This window comes from Benincasa hispida, chromosome 10 (assembly GCF_009727055.1).
Source record: "Benincasa hispida cultivar B227 chromosome 10, ASM972705v1, whole genome shotgun sequence".
In the NCBI taxonomy this organism is placed as follows: Eukaryota; Viridiplantae; Streptophyta; class Magnoliopsida; order Cucurbitales; family Cucurbitaceae; genus Benincasa; species Benincasa hispida.
In genome coordinates this window covers 25410767-25438423 of record NC_052358.1, presented here as the reverse complement: position 1 = coordinate 25438423, position 27657 = coordinate 25410767, and the positions used below count along the sequence as shown (strand labels likewise).

The window sequence follows — 27657 nt, the reverse complement described above, 5'->3', positions numbered from 1 at the left end:
CAACGATATGTGAATAGCTTACTAAACTCTTTAGCCATGAGATCCACCATCCGTTAACTGTCAGGCATTACCCAATGCCAGATGGAATTAGGTTCGAAATGAAATCTGTTATGCTCCAAATGCTCCAGATTGTTGGACAATTTGGGGGTGGTTGTGGCGAAGACCCTCACGCCCATATGAACCGTTTCCTGGAAACGTCTAATTCATTTGTGATTCCTGGAATCACCCCAGAGGCGATCAGGCTGTCCTTGTTTCCCTATTCTTTGCGTGATGACGCAAAACAATGGGTGAGTTCATTGGAGCCTTGTGAAATCACCACCTGGGACAAGTTGGTGGAAAAATTTATGCAAAAATACTTCCCACCTACCACCAATGCAAGGAGGCATCGAGAAATTATGAACTTTGAACAGGAAGATGCTGAGACCTTAAACGATGCATGAGAGCGTTTTAAAGGCTTGGTCAAGAATTGCCCGAACATGGACTACCACTGACTATTCAAATGGAGACGTTTTATGGAGGACTGAATAGAGCATCACAGATGACAGCTGATGCAGCAGCGACTGGTGGACTTATGGACAAATCCTATACTGAGGCTAAAGAAATACTAGACCGCATTGCTAAACACAATATGGAATGGGTGGATGATACATATGATGGAAGAAATGACAGGAGAAGGAAATCTCAGAACGTTAATTCTATTGATGCCAATGCAATAGCCACTCTTTCTACTCAAGTGGCTACGATGACCAGCCTTCTGCAGAACATAACGCTGGGAAACACATCAAACTAGCAGAAGGTGAATTAGGTAGAGGCGTTTGGGCAGCCCATGGTTAGTTGTATGGGCTGCGGAGATCTTCACTCATATACTGAGTGTCCACAAAACCCTCAGTCAGTATGCTTCATAAAAAAAAAAAACCCATTCTCTAATACATATAACCCTGGATGGAGAAACCATCAGAATTTTTCTTAGACAGAAAGATATCAGCAGAAGCATCACCCAGGGGCGAACCATCAACAAAAGAATGGACCGCCGCCTGCATTTCAACAAACGCATCAGCAACATCAATAGCCCTTCAATAGAGGAGGATAGGCATCGAGCTCAGGATCTCCGCTTGAGAACCTATTGAAGGAGTACATAGCCCAGAACGACGCGTTGCTGAAAAGCCAGGCGTCATCAATCAGAAACCTAGAGATCCAGGTAGGGCAGATAGCAAGCGAGTTGAAAAACAGGCAGCATGGAGTTCTACCTAGCAATACTGAAACACTTGGGAACAATAATGGGAAGGAGCAATGTCACGTGGTGACGTTGCGGAGTGGAAGAGCTCTTGAAGAAAGAAGAGGGAATCCAAGAAACAGCAGTCCTTCGAAAGAACACATTACACGTTCAATGGATCAAGAAGAAAGAATGCCCGAGACTACAAGCCAAAACCAGCACGTATAACGCGGGAAAGCCTGAGGTGTCACTGAACGCACCATTCCCTAGGCGTCTGATAAAGAAGAATGATGAACATTAATTCAAACGCTTTCTTGAGCTCCTAAAGCAGCTACACATCAATACTCCACTTATAGAGGCTTTGGAGCAGATGCCAACATGTGTAAAATTTTTTAAGGACATTTTGACGAAGAAGAGAATAGTCAGTGAGAAAGAAGCGATAGCGCTAACGCAGGAATGTAACGCGTTATTAAGCAATAATCTACCAAAGAAGCAGAAGGACCCCGAGAGCTTCACAGTTCCTTGTTCGATAGGAGGATTATATGTGGGTCATGGCGTTGTGTGATCTAGGAGCTAGCATTAATCTCATGCCACTATCAATTTTTAAGAAATTGGGGATTGGTGAAGCACAACCTACTTCTGTCACCCTTCAACTCGCTGACAGAAAAATTAAGTACATAGAAGGGAAGATTGAAGATGTTTTGGTGAAGGTTGATGATCTCATATTCCCAGCAGACTTTATTATCTTGGACTACGAAGCAGATAGAGAGGTACCAATTATCCTTGGATGCCTCTTCTTAGCTAGTGGGAAAGTTTTAATTGACGTGCATAAAGGTGAATTAACTATGCGCGTGGACAATGAAGAGGTGAAGTTTAATGTGCTCAATGCATTAAAATTCCCAGATAGTGAGGATTATCAACTAAACAGTATTAAGTTGCCTGAAGAAAAGACTCACATATGTGAGGTCCTCACGTTGGAGGAGACCCTAAAGGAATCAGAGCCGCCAAGTCTGAGTGAGCGGCGGATAAAACCAACGCGTCCATCACTTGAAGAACCACCAGAACTCGAGTTGAAACAGTTACTTGGACACTTGAAATATGCATTCCTTGGAACCAACAACCTATTCATGAATTTAATATTTAAATCATATTTAAATATTAATTGATTCTCCAATTTCATTTAATTCCAAAATTAAACATTTAATTATATCACATATAACTACTAATTCCCTTAATTCTAATTTAAACGTTTCAAATTAACTTATTACGCTATTCTAAGGCTAATCCATTTGTGAGCTAGTAGGGAGACCTCGTGGACCTACAGATCATGGGCTCCAACGATTCGAGATTAATTGGCTAAATTCTTTACACTGAATTAACCCCCATTCGTTAACTACTGGGTTACTCCACTAAAGCCCAGAGTTGCACTCCCCTCACTGTAGATATATTATGTCTACTCGATATAATCATGATTAGTAAACTAACCTTTCACAGGTTGTTCGTAATAATGGCTGTGTCAAATGACTATTTTACCTCCGAGATTACCTCTTGTTCCTTAAGTCTCACTGATCATCTAATGAACAATTGGTTTGTGATCCGATCATCAAACGGAGTTCTTCTTGGGCCAATGAGAGAGTGGGGCCCCTTGTTCAAGACCCGAAATCAGCACTTAAGGGAACAACCTCTCTATTATCCCTGAAAGCGGGTATGAGTTAATTCCATCTTGCACCCTATGTCCCTAATTATCTACCTGGTCTTAACTTTGAAATAGGAGGCTTATTGAGCCGGCGCTGTTGGGTCAATCCTCACCCATGCAAATCTAAGGATAATCCTGAATAAAGAGGAGTTCATAGTTAGCTCAAGATTAAGGTCAAGTTATCTAGGTCATCACTTTGAAATAGTCAGTCTTAAACAATAAACAACGTTATAAAGTAAGAGTGACTTATTTCATGGTCCGATCTTGTACAAACTCATTGCAAGGACGCCCCCGCTCCTAATGTCATGACATGAGTAATCGAATACGGAACAAAAATGAGATCGTGAAACGTGAAAACAATAAAAAAGAGGGTTGGGTTGAAAACTGTCGGACGGAATAAGTTTTATATTACAAATTGCGTCCAAAATGCTCAATCCACATTTGAGTTTTTTATTACATTATATTACAACCCCATCCTATTATAGGCCACCAAATACTCCCGTAATGTTGTGGGATCCACCTTCATTTGTGAAAAGTCTAGTTACACACGCAACTAAAAGAAGTTACTAAAGAATAAAAAGGAAGGGAAAAAAAAACTCTTTCCAATCCCTAATTTAACACATTTTTTTACTCCCCTGACTTAACACAATGTTACATGATATTTGTTGCATGAACTCAACTAATTTATGCTATCAGTTTTGAAGGTTCTTTATTCTCTATAAAAAAAAACATTTAAGTACTGGGTAATATTTTTTTTTATAGAAAACCGCGTAATAATATATAATTCATCAACTCAACCTAATTCAACTTCCTCTGCTACACTCTACCCATTCAAGTATCTAACTACAAATTATCACGTGATAAATTTTCTCTCTTTAAAAGTAGTATATCTTTTTTTCCTTTTAGGCCACATTTACCAATTCATAATGAAAATTGATATAATTGTAATGGAATTTCATTGATGAATCGATTGCAATGAGTTTGAATCACAAATGTAATTGAATTATTTTTAATCGTCTTTACTTAGAATTATGGATTTTTCATGCTGTTACCGTTATTTCTAAGAGTCAAATAGTAACAATAACGGTAATGATAATAGTAAATAGTACCATTATCTCTGGAATAGTAACAATAATGTTAACCAACTGTAACAATATGACGTAATTTTCAGATACATTGGATTAAGAACCCTCTACGCCTTTTTACTAAAGTGAACGTGACCTTAAATTTTTCTGCATATTAACATAAATGAGATGGAGGAAAATGAGGAATGCATTTTTTCGAAATTTAATATGATAGTGATAATTGACATGAATCGTTATTTTAGCAACTTGTTGGATGTAAGAAGAAGACAGAAAAAGATATTATTAATTGTTTGTAATTGGGCTGCAGCTTGTAAAGCAGGCGAGTGAAGTCCACGCGGCAGAAACGTTCACTGGAAGATGAATATTCTTCTTCTTCTTCTTCTTCTTCCTTGTAAAATAAAAGGTCACGAAGTTTTTAAAATAATAATAAACAACAATTCTCTTTCTTAAACCAACTGAAGAAAATAAGAGCGCGAGAGAGATGGATGTGTAGCTGTCTGAAGCAGTCAACGGCAACGCGCCTTTCTGAATCTTCCCACCAATTCGTCTCTCTATATATAATATTTCGCTGTGTATGCACTTTAAGCCCACTGGGTAGGCAGGAGTTTTAAGATTTCTTTAATATAGTTCCGTCTACGATTTGGTTTTCCGGTGGCTTTTTCAGGCGGTGGCTTTTCCTTTTCCTGATCCACTTTTTGTGAGATTTCTATATTATTTCTTTTTTCTTCCGCCATTTTTACGGTCATTTCTAGGCGCCAACTGGGAAGACAGCATTAGAAAGTATAACTTTTCTGTTTGGTTGATCTCTTGCTTCTCTGGAAATGTTCAACTCTCTCTGTGTACAGGAAAATTCGGAATTTCCGGCTGATTTCTTTTATTGATCTTTTACAGACCACGGATATTCCTTGCGCTTTTTTGTGCTTTAACGTCTTGATTATTCTGAATTTTGTCTATTTCGCTTTCCAAGTGGGTCATTTCGTATAATTTGTATATAATTTTAATATCTTGCGCAATTCTGTACATGCAACATTGGTAATTTACAATGTCGTAAAATTACATTTTGACTTGTAATTTTTGTGCTTAATCGACGATCCCCATCACGGGTGTTTCTCTGAAAGCATTGGTCGTGTGAAAATTTTTGTTTTAGAGATCTGAAATCGGTTAAAAACCTACACTTGGCCGTGATTCATTGAGTCCTAATCATCAGGATTGGGATCTATAATCTCTATTTGGGGACGGAATACATGGGATTAAGTTTCATTTCTTGTGTTTTCTTTGTGTTTTTCTTCTCAAACGATTTAGGCGACTAATGTAGAATGGGTATTATCTTGAGCAACTTTTGGTATTCACATAACCTACTTATTCCCAAAACTTTGCAAATTATTGTTTTATGTGATTTAAGGATTTCTATTTTGCGTTGTTGTCTGCATAAATCAGACTTGTGATACCCATTTTTCTGCGAGCATAATTTATGAACACTTTACCAAAATTCGTTAATGATGATGCAAATCATACAATGATGCAGCTGGAAGCAATGGCGGCAAGTTTTCACCATGATCCTGAATTCTTTAAGGATTTTATCATCCCCAATTACATACTCCGACCTGATGCGGAAGTTGAAAGCGTTCCTTATGTTCCAAATTGTCCTGTTTTAGTATTTATCAACTCCAGAAGTGGTGGTCAGCTTGGTGGCAGTCTCCTTAGCACATATCGTTCTCTTCTCAATGAGAAACAGGTGATTTTTTGGTCACAAAGATTTTATATGTACTTTGTCAGCTTGAGGGAGCTATATAGAAAATTACTGAATCTACGGCTGGTTGACTTCTATCTGACTAATTGTAAGGTTTTTGATTTGGGGGAAGAAGCTCCTGATGAGGTGCTGCGCAGAATCTTCTTGAATCTTGAAAAGCTTAAGCTTAATGGCGATGAAATTGCAGTTGATATTCAGAAGAAATTGCGACTAATTGTGAGTTTCTGATTTCTTTTCATATATCTACGCCAAGTTCAAAGTTTTATGATTTAGGAAGGTACGCTGTTAAACTTCATCTTTGATGCATTTGATCTTTCAGGTTGCAGGGGGTGATGGAACAGCTGGCTGGCTTCTTGGAGTCGTTTGCGATCTTAAGTTATCTCATCCGCCTCCAATTGCTACAGTGCCCTTAGGAACTGGAAACAATCTTCCTTTTGCATTTGGTTGGGTAAGGTTTTTTTTTCCCCCCTTCCTTTTTTGCTTTTTTTTTTTTTTTTCCACACTGTTTGGTTAGCATATTAACATTGTAGCATTGCACAGGATGTCGTGCAAATATTATTGAAGGCAGAATTAATGTATTTAATTGCCACTTTCTTATTGATTAGAATGTTAGTTAATGTTGAAAACATTATCGATAGGCCTGGCATTTGAAGAGCGCATGCATTTCTGTAAAAACTGTGCAGTTTAGTTTGCTATCAACCAGGCGCATCTGTATAATGATCAGTTTCGTCCTGGTTATTATCATGCAGCACAAGAATTGAAACAAAAATATTTTCCTAATTTCAGGGTAAGAGGAATCCTGGAACAGATCCTAACTCTGTGGTTTCATTTTTAGATCAAGTCCTGAAAGCAAAGGAAATGAAAATAGACAAGTAAGAAGGATGTAAAGGCTGATGCACATATGTTTGCATATGTTTTCATGACAAACTCTGCATTATTCTTATCAAAAGCCGTAATGGGTCGTGTTATTGTTGTTTGACAGTTGGCACATTCTGATGAGGATGAGAGCTCCAACAGAAGGCTCGTTGGATCCTATTGCTCCCCTTGAACTACCACATTCCCTACATGCATTTCATCGCGTCACTGAGGGTGAAGACAATGTGGTAACTACATGCTATGTGGAACATATTCCCTGTTTATGTTGCATTTTGACGTAAAAGAGTATTTTGATGTTCTAATAAATCTTAGTTAATTATCTTATTTTCTCTCAAAGAATTCTGCATGAAAACCAACTCATCATCATCTAAGTAATTACTTACTGGTCTAATACTCCAATTTTCAACACCTGCAAAACTACATGGTCTTACTTGAAGTTGAAGCTAACTTCTACAGAAGATACTTAACTACATGGTCTTACTTGAAGTTGAAGCTAACTTCTACAGAAGATACTTGATCGCTGAACTAGAAATTCAGAACACAAGACAGGAGCAATCTTGTATTTTGACGGGATTACATATCAATAATATTGGATAAGATGACTAGATTTTATTGTTTGTCCAGGTATTCTATTTTGGGACTAGTCTTTAATATAGTTCTTATTTATGATTGATGAAGACCCGATAGATAACTCAATTTATATCCCTGGAAATGAGCAGTTTTAACGGAACCCTGAAGTTTGATTGAAAAATACAAGTAATTTATATTTTAGAAACCAAAGTCTTTTGGGAAGGCCAGTTGATTCTACTTTATATAAATTATTTCCCGGAGTCATCTTCTCTTAATTCTACGTCATAATTGCTTAGTTCATTATCAATTATTAATTCCATTTTTATATTTTAGCAATATTCTTAACGTAGATTCTGAAATTATATAAAGGTTATGCACTCAACTCAACACGCATAAAAAGTATTATTTCTGGAAAGGTGGCCTCTAGTTCTCATTTTGTTTGTTTTTCAGTTTTTGGAAGAAACTTCACCTTTCAATTATGCTTTACATAAGTCAATCTTATGCCCTCTTTATGTCCTGAAGTATTTTATTGATTATCAGGAAGGTTGCCTCACATTCCGTGGGGGATTTTGGAATTACTTCAGCATGGGTAAGACTATTTCCATGGCACTTCTAGATAAAAGTTCAATATGTTACTAAGCGTTGTAATATATCACAGGAGATATGTCCTAAATCATTTCCAGAAAGAAAATCTCTTACTTCAGCATGCCTCACATTTGGCCTTTACTGTTTTAGATTTTGTACCCTGTTAATTTTAGTTTGAAATAATCCTGGTAATGGTCTCCGACATGAGAGTGGTTTCTTTGTTTTGATTATAGGAATGGATGCTCAAGTATCCTATGCATTTCATTCTGAGCGAAAGTTGCATCCTGAAAAATTTAAGAATCAGTTAGTTAATCAGGTAAGCGTTACAATTTCATCATGAATTTGCTTTCAGACTAGTTTTCAATCATTACTAAAATCTATGTATGAGATGATAGATACTAGAAACACAATTGATTTTAAAAACATTGAATCATCAAAACATGAGCTTCAACGTCTAAGCTTTCTTGGATGTATTTGTCAAGCACATTTAACTCTTCGATTATTATAGTGTTATTGCATGTATACCAAAATTTAACCTTTTCTTCGTAATGTGTACCAGAGTACCTACGCAAAGATTGGCAGCACCTGGTTTTTTGCTCCTTTGTTTCATCCTTCATCCATGTTCGTATCCAAATGATTATATTTTATTTTATTTGTTTGTGTGTGAAAAGTTAACCATGATGAGGTACACAAAATTCCCAATGTATCGTCCCTTGTGAGGTTTTAAACAATCCCCACGATGCTGGCTGCCCATTAGGAGACTTTACAAGATGCACTAAAATTAGTATAAATTGCATTCGGGGAATACCATACAAAGATGGAAATACGAGCTCCATATCAAACCATTTAATTAGCCAAGTTCACAACATCTTACCAAATCCCAACTCTCGTCATTACCACCTTCTCATTCCATTATTTCAAGAAACTCCAGTGAGTTCCTTTAACTCGATCCATAACATTTTAGCCCTCTTATGTTCTATGGCCCCGTAACATCTGGAATATGTTCGCCCTTGCTGCTACTGCTATGTGGAGATCCCAAGATTGCTTAAAACTCTCGTTTAAATTTCTAACCCTTGCTATAGTATCCTGTATTAACAATGAAAGAATAGGTGGTCTTCATTTTCCTTTTGCCTCTTACAGATTGCAGCAACGACGGTTTAAAAAACATGGCAATGCCTCTATTCATCATATTGACTCCCCCATGGCATAGCTTCCACACAACAAAAAAACTCAATTTTTTGGCCCTTGTAGTCACCTTAGAATGGGTTAAACCACGTCTTTATAACTCTAGTAGTCACCACAGAAAGATCTTTAACAAGGGCAAATCTGCCAGTTATCAGATTTGGGCAGAAATAATTTACAGATAGTCCCGAGCAATTACACCACAATTCTTATTACAATGGAAAATGACTTCAAAGTATAAGTGTAAAACGGTCAAAAATTAATTTAAAAAATGGGTATTTCTCCTAATTAATTCAAAATGTAATGCAAGAATGATATGTTGCATTAACCTTCAGTTTTTTTCCCTTTCCTTTGTTTAATTAGTTTCCTGTCACTGTAGGAATATAGCTCAAATGGCTAAGGTTGAGATCATGAAATGTCATGGTGACTGGAAACCGTTGCATATACCTCATGGGTAAAGTTTTTCAGCTTTCAAAGTTACTTACTGGACTCTCTTCTACTTTCTACAAATAACTCCTGTTTTGGAACCATATTCAAATTCGTATTAAATTTTCAAATAATTTCCTTGTCTATTGGTACTGATCTGATTTTCTTTTGGACTGCAATTCGCTCAAATGTCACTTTGTTTACGGTTGGCATACCCTTATTTTTAACTATTTGATGACTATAATATTTTTCCATCCAAATTGTTGCAAGACATGCAGAAGAACAATTATGGAAGTATTGATGCATCTCTTTTATTTGAGTTTGGCTTTTTTCTTTTTTTCTTTTTTTGGAGAAAACGTGTCTTCTTGGTAATAGCACTACTATTATTTTAAAATTTATAATTGGAAACTGAAACCAGCACCCTACATTTTATTGTTTCCTTCTTATCAGTACTACTATTAACTTTGTGTCACATACAGTCTTTTTTTTTTTTTTAAATAGATACATATTGTGTCACATACAGTCTTGATAATTATTCTGGCAAGAAGATAGTACCCCTCCTCTCTCACCTTAGTTAACGATAATAGTTATAGGTGCTCATGGTAACATTTTGTTTTCCAATTTTGAAAATTAAACCATAAGCACTACATCAACCTTTTTTTTTTTTTTTTTTACCTTTTTTTAAAAAATGATCCAAAATCAAAACCAGAATTTGAAAACTAAAGCCCCATTGGGTAACCATTTGATTTTTCAGAAAATTAAGTTTATTTTCTGTCAATTTTTTACCATTGTTTGCATCTTTCTTAAATAAAAGAGTTGAAATCTTAGTCAAATTCCAAAAACAAAAACAAGTTTTGAAAAACTACTATTTTAGTTTTCAAAATGTGGCTTGATTTTTAAAAACATTGATAAAAAGTAGATAACAAAACAAGACATTTAGAGGTGGAAGAAGTGTTTATAGGCTTAATCTTTAAGAAATAAAAACAAAAAACCAAATTGTTACAAAACAAGGTCCAAATAAAGTGGTTTTCAAAAATTGTTTTTGATTTTTGAAATTGGCTTAGAATTTGAATGTGTTTCCTAAAAAGTGGAAAGTTTACCAAAGTGATAGTGAAGTAGCAAGTGTAACTTTTAGAAACAGAGAACTAAAAAGAAATTCTGGTCAGACGTTCTTTAATGTATAGGACCCCTTTCTTAGGATACCATATGCTTCTCTTTCTTATTATGAAATGTTGTACCCTTATGTTTGTTACAGAATTAGGTCAATCGTATGCCTTAACTTGCCCAGCTTTTCTGGTGGATTCAATCCATGGGGTACACCTAATAACAGAAAGCGGCGTGATGTTAGTCCCCGATCTATGTGTTTTTTTTTTTTTATTTAGATAGCATATCTAAATCCTGATGTTGGTAGAATGCTTTAATTATTTTCACATGCTTCTCCTTTTGTATCTGATGTCATTCCTTAATGAAATATGTTCATAGAGAGACTTAACTCCACCATATGTTGATGATGGCCTTCTTGAGGTTGTTGGCTTTCGGGATGCTTGGCATGGACTCGTTCTGCTTGCTCCAAAAGGACATGGAACTCGCCTTGCACAGGTAAGAAATAGAATAAAGGGCTGGGGACACAACAGGGTCTCTAATCTAGATTAGCTAATTCTTAGGTTAGGTACCACTGCCAAACAAAGCATAATTTAATCGACTGATAGGTTAGAGATTCAAATCTCTCTGCCCTCACATTTTCTTGAACTAAAAAAAAAATCCTAATTAGGTCTTTTTGTAAGAAAGAAACTGTTAGAAGTGTTAATACATCAACTTTTTGTTAACAAAAAGCAGTAGATTTTACATGGTTGACTTGATTGAGAATTTTTAATGTAATAAGGGTAAAATTGAGAATTGTAAAAGATAAATAACCAAATTGATAATTAACTTAAAGATTAGGGATTAAGTTGAGACATCTTGGTAAACTGCATCTTCATTATACAAGCCCAAAGAAGGCTTTTGAAAGCAGATATAGATTTGTTTACTTCCATGTGTTACGGTTGTAGATCATAACCGTCAGCATATGGGATATAAGCTATGGTAAAATGCTCATAACAACCAAAAATCTCATAATTATGTTCTATTTCCATAGTAATCTTAAACTTTTAGTACTTGTGTGAATATGAAGCATACCTAGACTTAGAGCAGAATGTTGAGCAATGTTTGAAAGAAAAATTGTAAGATTTTTTTTTGATTGAAGGGCGCTTCCAAAGTATTCATTGATCAAATACATTCTTTGAGGTTAACTGCTGCCACTGTGGGCTATACTTTTGTGAATTTGGAGTCTACTTGGTTACCGAAATCCATTCAATCATCCATCTATCCTGAGGTTCCGACATAATTTGGTCTAAATGCAGAAAAGTTCATTGTTATATTGTTTGTTTTATTGATATACATCCAAGATATGACCCGTTGGATTAACTAGTGTTGTAATACACATTATGTTAAGTTTTTATAAGGTTGAAGTCAACAATGCTATGAGAACAAAGGGAATAGTGATGGTCTTGTGACAACATGTATATTATCACTGTTAAGGGATTTTGTCTCATGATTAAAAGTCAGAACTTGATGCAGGTTGGTTGGATTAGTGATTAGAGGGTATAATCACTATAGGTCTTCATTCAAGTAGGATGTACTATAACTATATAGTACTTCCAGTTGTAAGTTTGTCTTTAACCTTGTGCTTGACAGAATCATGTATCTCTCCTGGTATAGATATTGTTCTGAATTTGTTTTAGCATATTCATTCACTGTGTCTCTGTTCTATTTTACTCACATTTTGCCTCTGATTTGGGACAAGGCCCATCGCATTCGGTTTGAGTTTCAAAAAGGTGCAGCAGATCACACATACATGAGGATGGATGGGGAACCCTGGAAGCAACCCCTCCCTGCAAATGAATCTGTTGTTGTGGAAATCTCTCACCTTGGCCAAGTCAACATGCTTGCTACCCATAATTGCAGATCAAAAAGTGTTAATGATCCCTCAACACCTAGCAGGCATGACGAGGATTCAGAAGAGGAGGATTTTGAAGAAGACTCCACGCAAAGTGGGGAAGAATTCAGGAAATTTGGTGCAGCAGCCACCTTTAAGATTCCAGATGAAATTGATATTTCTCATCTTAGTTGAAAACAAACACTTATACCTATAGTTATCTTTTTTGCCAAAGGAGCATAGCTCAATTGGTACATCCGATATACCATAAGGTCGATGGTTCAAATTCTCCTACCGTTGATTGTAGCTATAGTTATCTTTTTTCTGAATGATCATCATCATTGATTGTTATGTGAACAGCAGGCTCATGTACTTACAGTGATCGGCTTGATTTCCCATAATGTTGCCTATTTAATAAAAATAGGTATTTATTCCTTTATTTAAAACAGAGAGTGATCCGTCTTCTTTACCCAGGCTTTTCAATGCATTTTCTTCTTTTATTATCTAATTTCTTGAACGTGAATGGCTTATTTAGATTTATCCTAATGAGTTGAAAAGTTGAAGCAAAAGGTTTTTTTTTTCTTAATGCAGATAAACAAATTTTTGTTCTTGTACAAGAAGAAACTTTGGTAACTATTTTCCACTATAAAAAACTAAGAGGGCATTCGGGTATTATAGTCTGTGGATTATAATAAACTGTGTATTATTATAATCTGTGTTTAGAGTGCAGATTGTTATAGTCTGATTTATAATAGTTTGTGTTTGTGGTATAGAGTATTGTGGTCTGTGTTTGGGGTGTAGAGTATTGTAGTTTGAGTTATAATAGTCTGTGTTTGGGGTGCAGGTTACTGTAATCTGAATTATAACATTATTTGAATGTAGATTATTTTAGACCGCGTGTGACTTTTTCTACTACCATCTTTTATAATACTAATAATTATGTATGTGAAATATCATATTTTGAAAATATAATTAAAACTATATGTTCCACCCATTTATACAAAATTAATTTGATTTTAATTTATGTTAAAAGCTAACCACTGTTTCTTTGTCATTTTGGAAGGTACCTTAGTTAACATAGCAAAAAAAAAAGTACATTATTTTTAGATGCACACTATGGAGTATGATTTGCATAAGCTTCACCCTTTGGCAGTTATGCAATTCAGGAATATCTTGGAGTTGGTTTACGACTTCTGCATGCAGTTCGACCTCGGTTGCATGCTTCTCTTTCGGCCATTCTACAATGGCCTTCAATTGGTCATTTGTGAACTCCATTGCATTCCTAACAATTTCTGACATTTCAGATTGATTCCCACTTCACTTCCTCTTACTTTCTCTCGAAGCATTTCCTCATTCAGTTCTTCGACCAGTACGTGTTCCATGCATGTCATCCTGTGACATGTCCATTCCCTGACTAGACATCGTGAGGAAGTTCGGATCCTATGATTCATGGATAGAAACACCATCATTCATATGGTTTGGGACGTTAAACTCGATGTCTACAAAGGTCTTTGACCGTCCTCTTGTAGTCTAATCCTTACTGAAGATGTAGGTCAAATCATCATAGTATGGGAACAACTTCTGTAGAAGCCTCTTTATTGCAGGTTGACTCTGCATGAAGGGTAAAGTGGATGTTATGATTAGGTTATCAATATTCGTAAATCAATTTAGACAAAATTGCACCTTCACCCCTCCATCGAATAACTCCCGCTCTATTGTGATATGCTGGAATTCCTCATTCCAACCAAATCCATTACAAGCTAATTCTCTCATTTCTACGATTGCTTCGTAAGTTTTTTTTAGAGATTTGACTCGACAATTTATAGTCGGTGATCCTTGGATATTACAGCTGAGCAACTTCTCAGCCATCATACATTGTAATTGTGCCAAGTACCCAGGTTGAAACATCTCATTGTCTAATCTCCATCCACCAGATGCAACTAACGCCACCAAGCACTCGACCAGCTTCACTTCTTCCTCTTTAGTCCAAGTGTGTTTCGGGGCTCTTGAAGAACTTGACATTCTAGTGTATATACATACATATTTTAATACAAATAAATAAAAAAAAAATACGGAACATAACTAATGGGTAAAGTGAAGTACAAAATATATTAAACATAATAATATTAAGAGAGTTCCAAATGAAGGGGCTGTTTGGGAGGCCCAACATGAGATGATATATCCCCACATCCTATATCATCTTAGTGTTTGGAGGCCCATTATCCTATCTCACCAATTTTAATTGTTTGTGGGCCCATTTTTGGAACGTGTTTTGTATCTCACCGTCATTTTCCTTCCGTGTATCGTATAACATCTCAGTGCTTGAACATACTTGATCGTTCATACTCGATCAGAACTCTTCAGACATCAGAACTCTCTAGACATCAGAACTCCCCACATCCTATATCATCCCAGCGTCCTAAACAACCTCGAAATCATTTCACAACACACGACAAAGAAATATAAGCATTTTAATTGATTAAAGTAGCATAAAGGCACTACACGTATGCAATTTTCATTCAGTAAACATCTGTTGCGCCAATTTATCCGTCCATTGGGTCCATTCATTTGAACTCTCAATATAATTGATCTCATCCCTCCTCACCCCCTCCCTCCAATTGTAGCGAAGTTTGAATCCACCTCATCCAAATCCTGAATCAGTTCACTATTAATCATTTTCCTATGAAAGAAACCAATGATGGTTCTACAGCGGAAGCGGGGATCGATCCCAATTTTACAGCATGCTTAGAGGGAGAGAAAAGGGAAGAAGATATACAAACCCTTGTAGCCATACTTCTTCACGTACTCCCTCTTGATCAAGATCACGATCCTCTTCGAGCTCCAATTGGAAGATACCACTGTTGGATCAATATGGTAACCATAGAGGGGTGAATAGGGTTTAATTAAACTTTTTTTTTTTAAATTAACCCAATTAAACTAATTAATACACTTTTTATAAATAATAAGAAAAATTCAATTTATGCAACAAATAAGATGACAAAAAGTGTGATAATTTAATTTTATCAAAATTTAGCAAATAAATAAGAATAAACTAAAACATACAATAAATTTGTTAAATTAATTTCAAAAATAAAAAGGAAATAGTTAGAGAAGAAGACACCGTAATTTTTATAGTGGTTCGGTCAAACTCGACCTACTCCACACCCCAAGTACCTCTTGGGAATATGAATAAAATCTTTCCGACTCTTTCCATGGATTAGAGCCCAATTACACCACCGCTCCTTTTACGGGTTCAAGAGCAAACCCGATCCTTTCCACGGTTTAAGATCAAACCGTTATAAATGTTAGAATTTTTGAAGAACATAATATAACTCTCACTATAGTGGATTTACAAGTTTAAGCACTCAACAAATTTATCCTCACAATACAATAACACTCTCTCAAGAATAAGATGAAAAGAAAAAAATTGGGAGCTTAGAGAGAGCAACAATGGAAACTTTTGAGTTTTGGAGGATTATGAAATGTAAAATTTGTTGGTTCAAAATTTGGAGAGGAATGTGGTTTATATAGAGATGGAAAAAAATTTTAGAAACCAAAATTAATTTGGACCTGGATTTTGGAAAAGAAAAATCAATGGTAGAGATTTTAAATTAAACTAGCCGTTAGATACAAACAAAATATAATATTAAATTCATTTTCTTTTGAAATTCATTTCCTTTTTAAAATTAATCCAAAAAATAAAAAAAACGTACCATGTGTCAAAAACTGACCGTTAGACACAAACATAAAATAATATTAAATTCATTTTCCTTTTAATTCATTTTCTTTTTAAATTCATTCTTTTTAAAGTCAATCCAAAAATAAAAAAACATACCATGTGTAAAAAACTAGTAGTTAGACACAAACATAAAATAATATTAAATTTATTTTCCTTTTAATTTTTTTAATTTCATTTTTATTTTAATAAAATAATATATATATATATATATATATATAATATTTTAAATAACCAAAAGCCCCACGTGTCACTCTCCTAAAGCTCCACGTGTCGTCGTCGGATTGGTGATTCAAGAGGTGTTAGAATCGTTGTTCCAACTCTACGCTATGAGCATATTAAAACACTAAAATTTTCAGTAATTAAAAATTTAGTTTGTTATCATCAAAACATTGATTAATTATTAATTAAAATTAATTAATTTGATATTAAGGGCCAAAAGCCAACAACCATCACAAACGGAACCTTCAATAGTCCTTAAGTTGAGAATAGGTCGAGTTGTGGGCTCTGCCCAGATTTGGAAGAGGGAGGAAGAGAGATGAGATGAAGAAGGGAAAGAATTTCTTCTCTGTGTTTTTCTGCATTTCTTCTCTGTGTTTTTCTGCAGAGAGAAATGTTCTCTAAAAATCGATGAAGAAGATGAATGATCAACTGATTCACATACCCCCATCTATACGTAACTTGAGAGAAAATAGGGGGAGAGAGTTGTAACCCCTTCCTTGATTAAATTAAATAAATAATAAATTTAATTAAATTAAATAATATATATATATAATAACTTATTATATATATATATATATATATGTTATATCAAAATATACATATAATCTATAGTTTTATTTTCTCTCAACAATGCATGATATTTAATAGAAATCACATTTATACTAAATTTAATTATATGAATCACATCCATATAATTAATATTTGAATCACATCCAAATATTTAATTCCTCTAAACTATTTATGATATTTAACATAAATCATATTTATATTAAATTTAATTATATGAATCTCATTCACATAATTAGTATTTGAATCATATTCAAATTCTTCTCATAATACTTTATACTATAATGTATTAAATACATTATATTAATTATATCACATGTATAATTAATTTAATTAATTATATCATATATAATTAATTCTGGCAATTAATTTGAATACTTCAAATTGATCTAAAATTATTTGTCAATTAAATCCATGTTGAGTTACAGAAGGGACCTTATGGATCTATAGATTGAAGCTCAAATGGTAATTAGATAATTAACTAAACTCTTTAGTTAAATTACCCAACTTCCATTAACTGTCGGTCACTCCACTAAACACCGATAGCTACACTCTTTGTACTACAGGTATATTTCTGTGTCCATTGGATATAACCAATCAACAGTGCAATGATCCTTCACAAATTGCTCGTAAGTACAGCTGGGTCAAAAAAACCGTTTTGCCCCTATAGTTACATCTAACTCCTTAAGTATCACTGATTCTTCTAGTGAACAATAAGTCATAGTCCAACTATGACCAAGTCCCTTTCGAGCCAAGACAGGGTGTGACCACATTGTTCAAGTCCCAGAATCAGTTCTTAAGGGAGCAATTTATCTACTTACCCTGTCATCAGGGAAAGAGTGAATTTTATCTTGTGTAGTTGTGTTCCCAATTCCCCAATCAGATGAATTCCCAAAATGGTAGGCTTATTGATTTGACAATCTGGCTACCCTCACCCATACAAATCAAAGGACTGCCTTCATGAGCAGGACTTCACAACTCAATCAAGATTCAGGTCATGTCACCTATGGTCATCCTTGTGAAATGTAAGTCTCTACATTAACGGTGTTATATAATGAAACTAACTATTTCATAGCTCGGTCTTATACAAACTCTTTGTATAGGATGATCTTACTCACATGTCTGCACATGAATGATCAGGATCAAATCATTTGTAGCACTTTACAACACTTTTAGCATCTACAAAACGGGTCGTATCCGTAGTGTCACTAGGATAAGGTACTTAACCTTATTCATCTACTACAAACCGTTTAGGTTATTATTTAAACAAGATCCACCTGTATGTCTCTACATACTTGTTTAAATTACATAAAATAACCTAGGATCTTAATTTATTGGATTGAGTGTATGCTCATAAAATAACAGTTATTTTATTAATAACAATTTGTTTATACAAAGTTTACAAACTACGAAAATACAAGACATTTAGAACACCAATCCCAACACCCTATTGACTAGATTGTGCAGAAGGCAACACGTCATGATGGTTCAACACTGGATTTTCACTAGATAGTATGATTTTCCTCACAAGATTGCCCATCTACCCTTCAACAACCCGAACGTTCTCTCAATGATATTCCATGTAGAAGAATGCTTCATGTTAAAGAATTCTCGTGGAGTTGTTGGTGCATACCTCCTCCATGTCACTTTGAAAGATGATATCTTTCGCCTCTATATGGAGCCAAAAAACCTTCTATATTTGGGTACCTGACATCACATAGATATAATACCCTGTTGAACGTCCAATCATGTCAACCCTTATATTAGAAATACAATGAGTAGGAAGAGATAATATGTGTAACTAGTTACCTTTCGAAACCTTCAGTCTGTTAGGTAGTGATATTGCATCTTTGAGAACTCCAAAATTAGCTGCGGATCCTTCCCACCCTGATAAGACGAATACGAAGTCACCATTTGTACCGACACCGAGTACATTTGTTGCAATTTCATCCTTCCTTGTCCTATACCTTGGGCGATCAGTTGCACTGACATTTACCTTGTTGTATGTGCCATCTAACGCATCCAGAAAGTTATGTAGTGGAACAAAATAAGAAATATTCATGAGCATACGTTCACCTAACAAATAAGTTACGTTAAACTAATGTTGGTGTAGTTTAACTATACCTCAAACCATTTCCATCTCTGATCTGTACACGAGTTTGCGACCGGAAAAGGTTTTTTTTTAACAACACATTGTGTAATCGTAACACTGCTAATAAAACGGTATTGAAATGTCTAGAAACAGTCTCACCATACCGTACAAGTTCTCTTTGAACTATCCGGTTCTTAATGTCGTGAGCTAAGATATGTAAGAACATGGCAACCATCTCCTCTACATCTATAACTTCAGTTTCGACTAATCTGCCGGTTGTCTTAAGTAAATAACATAAAATAACAAAACATCTTCTATTCATTCTTGTACTTTGACAACAACATAAGTCCGACTCATGAATGAGTCGAAAGTATACTAATTGTCTAATACAATGTCTATTGTCATATGATGTGTTTTCTATCCTCCTATGGTCATTTAGTAATAACTCTAGTGTTAAAAGTAACTGACGTTGTGAAATTGTGAATGTTATTATTATTGTAACTAGTTCTGTTGGGTCCATTACGTACTCAAAAAATTGAAGCTGGTCCTGAAAGAAAAATTTTAGATCATAAAATAATTACAATATCGATTTTTTATGTTCTTTTTCATTTACGTTATTTTAAAAACAAATACACTATCAATTTGGCACTATATTTATGAAAACAAATCCAACAAATTGATTTTTTTTTTTTGTGTTCTTTTTTTATGTCATATTAAACAACATTGTTTTTTTAAGTCTTTGATGTTATGTTCGAATTTAAGTCCATCAAACTGATTTTTTAAATTATTTTTTTTATTCCATAGTAAACAAGTGAGACTTACGAAACTGATTTTTTAAGTTTTTTTTTTATTCCATATCAAACAGTTATTTTATTACGTTATTGGTTGGGACTCTTTTCTTAAAAAACTGAATTTTTTATGTTTTTTTTAATGCCATATGAAACAAATTGTTTTTCGAGTTTCTATTTTTATGTTCTTTTGAGTCTAACAAACTTGATTTTTAATGTCGTTTTTTGTCCATAGCAAACTGTTTTTTTTTTTTTTACACTATTGATTGGGACTTTTTTCCTTAAAAAACTATCTTTTTAATTTTCTTTTCATGTTATTTTAGAAGCAAATTAAACAACAATGGTTATCCTTTTTTTCTTTTTTCTTTTCCATGTTAATGAAACTATTTTTTTTAGACTTAAAATATCGATTTTTTTCCATAGCAAACTGTTTTTTTAACATTACTATTTTTTTTTTTCTGCAGACTTAAAAAACCAATTTTTGTCCATAGCAAACTGTTTTTTCTTTTATTCATGTTAATTTTTTTTATGTTCTTTTTTCATGTTATCCTTTTTTTAGTAAATAATACAACAATCAGATTTTTTATATTACTTTTTTTTTTAAATATTATTATTGTCAATCACCCAAACATCGCAACAAGTATAAAGTAATGTTATTCATCCAAACATAAACAAGATTTATAAAACAGTCACCCAACTATAAATTCATCCAATCAACTATAAATTACTCCAAACAGCTATAAATATGAAACAAACATATATTTCTATTTTCATCATACAAACAACTATAATTAAGAATATATGAATATTCGTCCAAATTACTATATTCATGTTAACGGACCTCATGCAATGCCCGAGTATGCTAATAGTCCACCTTGACAAGAGCACACAAAAAGTAATGATTAGCAACAAATATAAGTAAGATAAAGAAAAATGTGTAACCTAAACCACGAAAAGAATTACATAAACCATAATAATGATAGATAGTTATCACCTCATCAAGAGAAAATTGGTAGACAGCGTTTGATGCAGCTGATTCGTAACAAGACCAACCTTAAAACAAGTTACAAAAAAGAATATTAGTACTATAAAAAAAAGTTATAATAGGGAGGCACTAGTTAACACCCATGATAAAAAAAATGTTGGATAAAGAGGAAGAAGACATACCATTTGCATTTATGAAGTAGATGGAATATGTTTGTCCTTATAGTTAAAGGCAAGTGAGACCATAATTATAAAGTGCAAAAAAAAAAAAAAAAAAGGAATGGAATGGGGTCCAACCTCAGAGTTATGAAATTCATTCATTGAACATAGAATTTCAGATAATATCATGAATAATAGTAAATGAGAAATCAACAATATAGATAGAATGACCAACAATTGATTTTAAATCAGAGACAAACAATGGTAAGTTATTTCATTCAAGGAAGAAAAATTAAAAATTAGAGACGAACAATAGAGACAATAGAAACCAAAAGATGCAAAGAAGTTCATAATATTTTGAAATAAAACACAGGATAAAAAAAAATATTGGAGACAAGAGAAATGACATACCAATTGCATTAGGCAAGTAGATGGAATGGGTTTGGCCTAAAGTTGAAGTGAAGTGTGAGACATATATATATATGTATATATATATAGTTGAGTGAACTATTGACTCATGATATATATTTTTTTTAATTGAGATCCATATGTAAATAAAAGTCAATGATTTTGACAGAAACCTACCTAATAAACAGTAATTAACAACCAATGTCAATAAATACACAATAAACTATCCTAAAAGATGATATGACAATGATGAATACAATAAATTGTACCTAACAACTACTGTCAATCAATATACAACAAACAATGAAAACAGAGGCCAAAAGTTAAAAAAAAACAGATACCAAAATTTGCGGCCAACCAATGGACAAACAGGGGCCAAAAGTGACAAATAATTGACAGACAATGACTAAGATGGACAAACAATGGACACTACGAAGAGAAAGTCCATCATTCTTCATCAGGATAATGAAAATAACCTAATTAAAATTACCAAAATTCATCAAATACACTATAGACAACATATTGAAAATAACCTAATCAAAATTACCAAAATTCATCAAATTCATCAAATAACCTAATCAAAATCACCAAAATCCCGCAAATACCCTATAGAATCAACCTAAGAATACCCAACAGCCCAAACCACATGTTTCTCCATTTTTTTATAATTTAGAAAATGGACAAATAATGAACAAACAAAAACGATAATATCAAAACAATGAACGTGAAACGAAATTCAAAGCATAATTTCGAAGCAAAATGTGGACAAACATAGAGCATAATTTACAAAGTTTTGAGCTAAAATTGAAAAAAAATAAAAATAAAAATGACCTCATCATCGACTGGGAAAGGAAAAAAGAAGATTACCTTCGAACCTCCCCCTACCAAGCTCCTGAACTTGTCCTTCACACCCTACCACTCTCCAAATGATAACTTCCGCCCCCACCAAGCACAATCGTCCGTCATCCAAACAAATTAGGGCCTGTTTCGATAGAGTGAGAAGATAGAATAAAGTAGAAAAGGGAATCAAAGATTTGGAGTAGCTAAAGAAGAGATTGTTTGGAGTGGCAAGGGCAAAAGACACGAATCCAGATCGGTAGATCTATAGATCTGTGAATGGTTCTAAAAAAATGCAAGAAGAGTACCACCATAAATGTAGATCTATAGATATGTGAAGGGCTAGATCTATAGATCTAAGGATCTAGATCAGGTTTCAATGCCGATGGAACTGGCGGAAACGAAGAAATGCGAAACCAGATCTAAAGACGGCATCGAAGCCAAATCTGAAGACAGAGAAGTAAAGATGAAAACGAAGAAATGCGAAACCAGATCTAAAGACGGCATCGAAGCCAAATCTGAAGACAGAGAAGTAAAGAGAGAAGGAAGAAACATCATTAGATCAAATCTAAGTATTTCGTTCCATATGACAAGAAAGAAGATAGAAGATACGAGGGAGAAAAGAGATGTTGCAAATAGTGAAATGACAGAAATCGTGGGGTTGGGAATAATGTTTCCTAGGGTTAATTTTGAAGATAATATTAAAGCTCCAACTAAAAATAGTTGGAGCCCCAAACATGGACTGGGCTCTCCACTCACTCCACTCTTGGGCCCAAATAGGCCCTAAATTTGTACTTGAACCTTTTTCTAAGTGCAATAAAAAAAAACTAACTTTAAATAAAGGAATAAACGCTCAAATTGCTCAGGTCTTGTTTGGTAACCATTTAGTTTTTTGTTTTGTTTTTTGAAAATTAAGTCTATATCATTCGCATTTCTTACATTGATTTGCAATTTTAAGTATAGTGATTGAATTCTTAGCCAGATTCCAAAAACAAAAATATTTCTAAAAGCTAATTTTTTTAGTTCTCAAAATTTGACTTGGTTTTTTAAACTATGGTGAAAAGTAAATAACAAAGAAAGAAACTTGAATTGATTTGCAATTTTTAAGTATAGTGATTGAATTCTTAGCCAGATTCCAAAAACCAAAAAATATTTCTAAAAGCTAATTTTTTTAGTTCTCAAAATTTGACTTGGTTTTTTAAACTATGGGTGAAAAGTAAATAACAAAGAAAGAAACTTGGAGATGGAAGTAGTGGTCATAAGCTTAATTTTCAAAAACAAAAACAAAAAACAAAATAGTTACCAAATGAGACCTAAATCATACTTATATTGGTATAATTTATAGGTATGTTTGGATTGACTAGAGAAAAAATGTTTTTTAGAAATGTCATTTTTAGTTAAACTATTTTTACAAAAACTATTTAAAATATGTTTTAAAAGATATTTTGAATGCTTGTCAAATACTTTTAACTTTTACCAAAAATGACTTATTTTCAAAATTAAAACACTTGAAAAGTTAAAAAATACGACTATGCTTCCTTGGATCAGGTAGAAGTTACAATTTCATGTAGTAAACTTAAGGGACAAAGTCAAAACAAGAGAAACATTACTAGAACACTATTAATGAGCATGTTGAAGAAAAAACAGAAATTTTGGAAGAGGGGTCAGAGTCACAAGGGAAGATTAGTTGGTGAGCAATTTTCTTATGTTACTTGAACACTTAAGAACACCTCAGGAACATACATGTTTGTTTACAACATCGCTGCTTATCATCATCATACACCTTTCACTGCATGCACTAATGTTGTCTTTATAAAGATAGCTTTATCAATTCTTGTCAAGCAAAAGTAGATCTCCAGTTTCTCGAAGAACAAATGAAAATGAGGAAAAAAGTGGGAAATATGGTGGCGAAAATCATAACTTTTGGCCCCCACTATTAAATATTTGAATATTTAGGATTGATCTTCCTCAAGCAACTTGTTATTTGTGCCTTTTCTCGTCATCTTCTCTACTCCTATTATCCTTGTGTGTATCTTCATTAGTACATTAACTTGTTAAATTTTGATGGGAATTCAACTTTTTCTTGAAAAGAAAAAAAGAATATACAACAACAGTAAAGAACAATTGCTATTTGTTAACAACAGTTCTTTTAATTAAAGATAATAATATTTGTTTATATTAAGCTGTGGTTGGTTCAGTTGTAATGGTTTGTTTAATCTAATGAAAGGTTTGTATTTGACAAGTTTTCTTGTTAGTGATTTGTTTAATGTGGTTCAAAAAGTGCATTAGTGAAAAAACAGGCGAACTGTCATGCCAGATATTGCCACCACAAATGCGATGATGATTCGAAGATTACTGCAACGGAACCGTATTCTTGGTCGGATTGGACATAAATTCCAGTATTTCAAGTATATTTAACGGCATCATCAGCTTCAACCCATCAAAATTCTCAACTATACAATTTTCCCATTTACATTCCAAAATTAGAATATCAAACCGAATTCGGAAGGGTTGTTTCGGCTACGGTAAATTCGAAGAGAAGCGAGTAAAGGAGATGTACACTTAAATAAATCCCCTGTTTAGGAAATCCCAAATAGCAAAACCCCAAATCCTCTCTTCGCCACTAAGGAATCGACCTCTTGTAGAAGGAGAACACTTGGGAAGAACTTGAAGGGTCTGATTTGGCGGCTTCAATGGCTGTCGCCGATGAGAAGGTTTTGACCCTTTGTAGTATTCCCTTTTGGCAAAACAGCAATGCTCCATCTTCTTCTTCTTCTTCATCGTCTGTTATTCATAGAGTTCATTTGCAAAGTAATGGTCATAAGCCAGCTGAGCATTCGAGTTCTCATCCTGGTGTGGTTTCGTCAATTGCGAAATCTTTACTTCCTACCAAACGAAGGCTTCGTCTCGATCCTTCCAATAAGCTCTACTTTCCATGTATGTCTCCGGCGGTTCTTTTTCTCTTGTGCTTGGTTGATTTTCTGCCTGATGGGGAACTTGGTTTTTGGTTTATTTATAGGGTTTAGTGTTTTCTTGATTAAGTTAGTTGATTGTTTCATCTGGGTCGTCATGTTTCTGGGTTCATAATGAGGTTTCGTTGCCTTTTCGTTCTGTTCTTCAACTGTGTTTGGCTTCTGGATGATCGAAAAGCTTGTGTGTTTTTTGCTTCTTTCCTCTGTCTCAATGTGGAAGCTCTAATTTCTGGTTTCTTGCTTTTCTGATCCGGCAGTAGATTGAGCTAAAATAGAATTTTAATGTGTTCATTTACTCATCCTCCCCTGTTCATTGTGAATCTAATAAAGGATGATGATTGATGACTACTTAGTTACTCTCTAAAAGATGTTGTCCAAATTTTAAACTAAAAAATGATCTGTTCTTGATTGGGTTTATAGAATGTTGTTTTCTCCTTTTCTTTTTGTTCATTTTTTCAGATCGCTTCCTCTCTATTTGGTTATATAGGCTAGTTTGTTTTGTCGTCTAACAACAATGGGGCCTTTGAATTGGATATATTGGTTGTTGCATCATTTTATTTGTTGACTAGATTTGTTTTACCTCACAATTGCATTTTGATTTCTTTCTTTCATTTCTTCTTTCCCCTTAAAGTTGAACCTGGGAAGCAGGTCAAGAGTGCTATTGAGATAAAGAATACGAGCAAGAATCATGTGGCTTTCAAAGTATGGATTATTTCCTTCTCGAACTTTTATCAGTATGAATACTGAGTTGTTTAGTTTTATTATAGATGCCAAACTTTCTTTGTTGTTTTAATCTACCCAATACAGCCATCTTACTTGTGAGTTGTGATCCCTTTAATTGTTGTAGTTCCAAACGACCGCACCGAAGAGCTGTTACATGCGTCCTCCTGGTGGTATACTTGCTCCTGATGAAAGTATTATTGCAACCGGTAAGACACTTGTCTTACATTGTTTCAACATGGCAAGTAGAAACAATGTAACTAAATCATTTGGAATTTTGCTGAGATTCCCATATCTGTGATTGACTTCAGTATTCAAGTTTGTGGAGCCACTAGATAACAATGACAAGCATGTAGATCATAAGAAAAGGGTCAAGTTCAAGATTGTGAGCTTGAAAGTGAAGGGCAACATGGACTACGTGCCGGAGCTGGTATGTCTTGCAGTCTCAAATTCTGATGAAATAGTAACTGTTTTTCCATGCTTAGTTTGTAGCCAATGCTTGTATTATTATTGTCTCAAGAGGAGCATTTACTATTTCATTGTTCTATAAAGTTCAGTATCTGCTGCCATTTCAAGATAATTTCCTGAGGTATAGTTTTGTCGCATTCACAATGACTAAAATGAATGGTAGGCTAATTAAATACTTCTAGTCACTTATTATCAATCCTATGATGCAATTTTTCCATTTATGATCAAGTGGTTTTGTGAAGATCTTCTAGTTTTCTTATGTGAAAAACTAATTATAATTCATTCTAGGATTAACTTTCGGATTTTAATTTGAAATAATGGCATTTCACAGTTTGATGAGCAAAGAGACCATGTAGCAGTTGAGCAAATACTGCAAGTTGTTTTTCTTGACCCGGATCATTCTAATCCTGTAAGTAGTAACAAGTGATAAACACAATATCAAGGACACCTGTAACTGCTTCTCGAATGAATCTTCATATCGGTTCGGATTCTTCTCCTATATTCTTTTTCAGGCACTGGAGAAAGTCTTTCGACAACTAGCTGAGGCTGAAGCTGCAACTGAGATGCGCCAAAAGCCTGCTGAAGAAACAGACCCGAAAATTGTTGGTGGAGGACTCGTCCTCGATGAATGGGTGAGATATAACTAAACTGTTGCCCACATCTTCTTCAAACCTTACTGAGTTTTAAAATCATTTGAACATTTACATTCTCTGACATACTTGATGCCATGGTTCCATTTGTAGAAAGAAAGAAGGGAAAGATATCTAGCTAAGCAACAGGTTGGAGGTGTGGATTTGGTGTAGAAATCAGTTGCTTGTGTCATGGAAGTTGAAATCACATTCATGTGTGAACTTTTCATTGTGCCATTTGTCAAAGGAGCGGCCATCGACGTTAGCAATCAAAGGCGAATGGCTTAACGACTAGATTTGTGATGGAGTTTCATAATATTGTGTTTGTTTGATTGGGTTGCTGTTTCTCAAAGTTGAAGGTTTTTCAGTTGATTTGAAACACTGTCATCATTGATGTAAATAGTGGCTGTGATGTTGCTTCGCCCTAAAGTTTGACACCAAAATTTGGCAAATCTCTCATTTTATTTGAAAATGCCTTTTCTTATTTGATGGTTTTGCTGTTTGTGATAAAAGATTTAGGATAAATTAGCTAAAGAATCAAATGTTCAAATAGAATATATCCTTATTCTTCTTGGTGAATCTTATCCAGAAGCATCTCTAAATGAAACATTTGATTTGAGAGACATCATTTTAGGCCACTGGCTGAGTGGAGTCTGTTTGGTCTGTCCCTTTCTTTGAAATCTTTTCCTCAGTGGTTTCATATCATATTAGGCACGAA

At 34.2% G+C, this 27657-nt stretch overlaps 2 protein-coding genes, 1 long non-coding RNA gene and 1 other non-coding gene across 9 annotated transcripts; 2 read left to right on the top strand and 2 right to left on the bottom strand.

The window, feature by feature from the left end:
* Positions 1-380: 380 nt before the first annotated feature.
* On the bottom strand, positions 381-483 carry LOC120089537. Its single transcript, XR_005485213.1, has one exon. It is a non-coding gene; the product is annotated as a small nucleolar RNA R71 (small nucleolar RNA).
* A 3829-nt stretch (positions 484-4312) lies between these two features.
* LOC120087869 (diacylglycerol kinase 5-like) lies at positions 4313-12826 on the top strand. 6 transcript variants are annotated; one of them, XR_005484717.1, is made up of 14 exons: positions 4315-4566; positions 5520-5729; positions 5838-5960; positions 6064-6192; positions 6531-6616; positions 6727-6847; positions 7731-7779; positions 8009-8091; positions 8335-8396; positions 9337-9411; positions 10639-10726; positions 10866-10982; positions 12000-12134; positions 12226-12368. XR_005484717.1 is itself a non-coding variant. In XM_039044840.1 (13 exons), the coding sequence occupies exons 1-13, from the start codon at positions 4480-4482 to the stop codon at positions 11764-11766; spliced, it is 1371 nt and encodes a 456-aa protein (XP_038900768.1). In that variant the 5' UTR covers positions 4313-4479; the 3' UTR covers positions 11767-12171. The 6 variants fall into 6 exon arrangements, 5 of the variants coding, with proteins under 5 accessions (XP_038900768.1, XP_038900769.1, XP_038900765.1 ...); XM_039044840.1 differs by lacking the exon at positions 12226-12368 and having other exon boundaries at positions 4313-4566; positions 11626-12171; XM_039044841.1 differs by lacking the exon at positions 12226-12368 and having other exon boundaries at positions 12000-12171.
* A 7513-nt stretch (positions 12827-20339) lies between these two features.
* LOC120088861 lies at positions 20340-22804 on the bottom strand. The gene is made up of 3 exons (XR_005485051.1): positions 22181-22804; positions 20757-20815; positions 20340-20636 (listed from the first exon to the last, which is right to left on the bottom strand). It is a non-coding gene; the product is annotated as an uncharacterized LOC120088861 (long non-coding RNA).
* Positions 22805-24437: 1633 nt separating this feature from the next.
* On the top strand, positions 24438-27432 carry LOC120087835 (vesicle-associated protein 4-2-like). The gene is made up of 7 exons (XM_039044767.1): positions 24438-25087; positions 25754-25824; positions 25970-26051; positions 26154-26272; positions 26642-26719; positions 26823-26942; positions 27054-27432. Exons 1-7 carry the CDS (start codon positions 24844-24846, stop codon positions 27111-27113), a joined length of 774 nt encoding a protein of 257 aa, XP_038900695.1. The 5' UTR covers positions 24438-24843; the 3' UTR covers positions 27114-27432.
* Positions 27433-27657: the final 225 nt, after the last annotated feature.